Genomic DNA, 4,686 nt, shown 5'->3' on the forward strand with positions numbered 1-4,686 from the left:
AAAAAAAAAAAAAAAAACCTAAATAATAGAGAAAATGTTTCATGTGTCCATTTGTGAAGCACAGTTTTACCTACCTTTTGGTTCTTGCACAATGAGGTGTGTACATTCATTCATTTTCAATTGTCCCATGTATTGACCTCCATGCTTAACTGTGAGTTGCTGAACTTCCTTCCGGTCTAAGCCACTTAAACCAGTCACACAGATTATGCAACCAAGAAAGATAGGACACCTGAAATCTTCCATGTTTATATCAGTATATCTAGTTATTTTTCTGTGGGAATCAAATGGTTAAAAAGAACATATTACATTTACCAGATAGTTTTAAATTTACTAAAAGAACAATGATAACATCACAAATATCACTACTATTTTCCTTATTTTTTAGGATTTATAACGATTTTTTTTTAAAAAGGAGAACTACCAAACAGAATAACACCAATTGCTCACCTAGCTCAGTAACAGGTTTTAATACAAAGTAATTGTTTCAGATACAGTCTCTCAAAACTGTTCTAAGAGAAAAATATACATTTCCTTAACTCTAAGCCCTTGCTGGTCAAAGTGGTATATTTTCCAAAATTATACGTCTGAATCTCTACTTAAAAACCCAAAGTTACTTTGGTTGCCTATTAGAAAAAGGAATGTTTCAATCTTTCCATTATTCTTTATAAGTAAAAGCAATGATTTTTGGCAAAATACCAACAAAAATGTCATTATTCTGTTGCCATGCTAGGCAGATGTGCTGAAGTAATCACACTGGGAATGAGTGGCTGACATGGAGACATTCAGGATATGCTGGATGGTGTTGAAAACAAGCTCAGAAAAATGCTGATACAATTCGTATGCCAATAGAATTCTGTGGTATTTGGTCTTGTGGTTGTTTATCTAGTTTCAGGGGAAATTTAAGTGTGCCCCTTGAAATAGGCTATAAGCTCCATGAGGGAAGGGATGTTATCTTGTTTTGCTTACCACATGTATCTAATGCCTAGCTCAGGTCAGATACATAAAATGGGCTCAATTAACACTGATTAAATGATCACATCTCAGCTGATGACTTATATACGTTTATATTAAACCTTACATATGCCCCCTTTTGGAAGGAATGTAACTGCCAACATGGCTAATTTATTCTCTATCTTAATATATGGGAATGGTGCTGAAGGATGATGCAACATAAAAGCTAAAGACTTGCCAAACTGGTTTTCTCTATTATTTCAGAAACATTTACAGCTGAGAACTTTATCACCAAAGCATTTCTTACTCTGTAGCTACTGCCAACCCCTTAGCCCATTCTATAACGCCTGTCAACTTTTATCTGGTAGTAAGAGCATGCAGATTCTGCTCTTCTGTTTTCGCTGGAGAAAGAGAGTAATGACAGTATTTTTTTTCCTGAATAATAAATCCAAAGAGTATACTGCATGCCAAAAATGATTGAATGCATCATTTTTTCAAATCTAGAAAATATAAAAATGTCTTACTTCTCTTGTGACTTCTCCCAAAGTGTTTTTATCCAAGAGGGAAGCAAAATAGGTTTCTTCAGGTTTGCAGCAACTAAATATTTTTTGCTACCAACTTCTCCTGCAATAAGGTGAGTTACTGATATGTTAAGGTCTCTGTATACTCGTCCGCCCATCATTTGTACATATCTATGAACTTCTTCCTACAGCCCCAAAAGAGAATACATTAATACTGACACAAACAATATTGCTTCCATTTTTATACACTATATCAAAAATACATTTTGCTTTTGATAGTTTAAATACATAAATGTTACACATAATTAGAGTTAAATAACCAAATTATTTTTTGGAAGATAAATACGAATTATATTTAAAAAATATTTTCCTATATTTATCCCTTTCAACTCGATGAGTGTATTAAACTATTATACAAAGGATATATAATCTTTCTCTATATTTTAATATATGTGTATTTTTAGCAACATAAATTATATCTATATGATATACAAATATATATTTTTAGCCAGACTTCGTGGTGCATGTCTACAGTCCCAGCTACTCCGGAGGCTGAGGCATGAGGATTACTTGAGCCCAGGAGATCAAGGTTGTAATGAGTTGTAATTGTGCCACTGCACTCCAGCCTGGGTGACATAGTTAAGACCCTGCCTCAAATATATATATATACACACTTCTATGGCTCTCTCTTAGAATCCTTTTTTATTCTTTTTTTTTGAGACAGAGTCTCGCTCTGTCGCCCAGGCTGCAGTGCAGTGGTGCGATTCTTGGTTCACTGCCACCTCTGCCTCCCTGAGTCAAGCGATTTAGAATCACTTTTTTTTTAAAGACTATCCACCTATAGTGGAAAAATCTAAGTGATTAAAAAATAAGTGTCTTTTTAAACCAAATCAAAAAATTTCAATTAGCCAGTTTTCAACAAAAATTCCACTACAATTTATTTAAAAAATGTGTGTATACATTGCCATGTATGTACCTATGCAACAATCCTGCATGATCTGTACATATACCCCAGAACCTAAAGTACAATTTTAAAAGTGTGTATATATGTATAAATATATATATATACACACTATATATTTATATAAATATATACATATATACACACTGTGGTTGTAAATTGAACTTTCTTAAAAGTCATGAACAATAAGTGGAAGGTCTCTTAAGTTATCTTCTATGCAGTGAAAAATTAAGTATGAGAAGAGATAGACTGATCATTCATGATGAGGTCAACATCTACCCTTTTTTCTTTTTCCAGACTTGTACAAGATATTGTTATATCAGACATAACCATATTATAAACTGGATGTTCGGCTCTTGGGACACATCGCTGGTGGTGCATACAAAATATGACTACTTGAGGACCAACAATTCTGCAGCCAAGCTACAAAAAAGAGAAAAGTTTAAATGAGGTAAGAAGGAAAAGACCATCAGTCTTAGAAAATTACATTTTGTAACATTTACCAATTCTTTACCAAAGTTCATGAGCACTGTAGAAAAATCAGCAAATTGGAATAAGAAAAAAATAAAGATTACATAATTTATCAGATACACCATACACTAAACACACACAACAGCAAACCAAACAATGCAAGCTATCAAAAGAAATAAACTTCAGGTCAGGCACAGTGGCTCACGCCTGTAATCCCAGCAGTTTGGAAGGCCAAAGTGGGTGGATCACCTGAGGTCAGGAGTTCGAGACCAACATGGTGAAACCCCATTTCTAATAAAACTACAAAAATTAGCTAGGCGTGGTGGCAGGTGCCTGTAGTCCCAGCTACTAGGGAGGCTGAGGCAGAAGAATTACTGAACCCAGGGGGCAGAGGTTGCACTGAGCCAAGATCATGTCACTGCACTCCAGCCTGGGAGACAGAGTGAGAACCAGTCTCAAAAAAAAGAAAAAGAAATAAACATCAAGAGACCCTTTCACTCAAAACTGCCTTAGTGCTTACACTTATAAGCCCAAGACTTTGGGAGGCTGAGGTGACAAGACCACTCAAGCCCAGGAGTTCAAGACCAGCCTGGCAAACATCAAGAAACCCTGTCTCTACTAAAAATACAAAAATTAGCCGGGTATGGTATTAAACATCTGTAATCCCAAATATTAGGGAGACTAAGGCACAAGAATCACTTGAACCTGGGAAGCAGAAGTTGCAGACGGCCAAGATCAGGCCACTACACTCCAGCCTGGGCAACAGAACAAGACTGCCTTAAAAAAAAAAAAAAAATGCCTATTATAACAAAATTAGCCTTTCAATCCTGGTCTTCCCAAACCGAAAAGAATTCCAATGTACTCATAAGTTGCATAATATCTCATGATCAGTAAAGAATGTATGTCCACTGAAGCAAAGATAAACCAAAAAACAGACTATCAAAGGAACACACTAGAAGTTAGCAAACCTTTTTGAGGTGATTAAAGACAATGCCACTAAAAGGGTCACAGATATAAAGTGATCTATCATTCTCCTTTATTTTCAATGCCTCTTCTTCTGTAATAATTTGAAGATATTCTTCTGATTGGAATTCTTTTATTGACTGAAAGAAAAAATACGAATGTACCTGAAATTACTCCCCTGTATTTAGGTCCTATTGAAATTCCACCTGAAATCCACCCTTTTACCTATTGAAAGCCACCGTCACATCTCACCTACACCTCTGCAGAAGCCTCCCAAGTGGTCTCTTTCTCCTTTCCTTGTCCTAAATCTGTTCTCTACACAGCAGTTAACAATCTTTTAAAAAATACAAGTCAGAACATGTCACTCTCTGCTCAAAACCTAATGTTTTTCCACTGCACCCAGAATAAAATCCACATTTCTTACCATGGCCTTCAAGGTAACTCAGTGTGGCTCTTGCCTACCTCCCCACCTTTACCTCCTACTTCTCATCTCTCTTGCTTACTCCAGCCACTCCTGCTTTCCTGCCAAGCCTGGAAGAAGCCAACCATAACCTCATTTAGATGCTCTGCTCTTGATCTCTCAGCAGGTAATACTCTTTTCCCAGGTTTTCACCTGACTTAATTCCCCACTTCAATCAGGTGTGCTTAAATGTCACCTCTCCAGAGATGCCTATCCTAATCATGCTTTCTCAAATACCCTTCCCCTACCCATTTAGTCTATATTAAAAAAAAAAAAAAAAATATATATATATATATATATATATATATATATATATTAATTATAGTTTTTGTCTCTCACCCCTGGAAGTTTCATTTTGT

General features: G+C 35.7%; 1 protein-coding gene across 8 annotated transcripts in view; it reads right to left on the minus strand.

Annotated features, from left to right (window-relative positions):
- The window catches only part of TOPBP1 (DNA topoisomerase II binding protein 1), a 74,700-nt gene that overhangs the window by 55,418 nt on the left and 14,596 nt on the right, over positions 1–4,686 (minus strand). For all 8 annotated transcript variants that reach the window (XM_017505710.2, XM_037730348.1, XM_017505714.2 and 5 more), the window contains 4 exons: positions 3,873–4,007; positions 2,713–2,856; positions 1,476–1,657; positions 75–271 (listed from right to left, as the gene is read on the minus strand). In XM_017505710.2, the coding sequence (XP_017361199.1) occupies positions 75–271; positions 1,476–1,657; positions 2,713–2,856; positions 3,873–4,007 (658 nt within the window). The remainder of the gene's footprint in view (positions 1–74; positions 272–1,475; positions 1,658–2,712; positions 2,857–3,872; positions 4,008–4,686) is intronic.

The sequence above is a fragment of the Cebus imitator genome, unplaced genomic scaffold, assembly GCF_001604975.1.
Source record: "Cebus imitator isolate Cc_AM_T3 unplaced genomic scaffold, Cebus_imitator-1.0 Scaffold340, whole genome shotgun sequence".
Classification (NCBI taxonomy): domain Eukaryota; kingdom Metazoa; phylum Chordata; class Mammalia; order Primates; family Cebidae; genus Cebus; species Cebus imitator.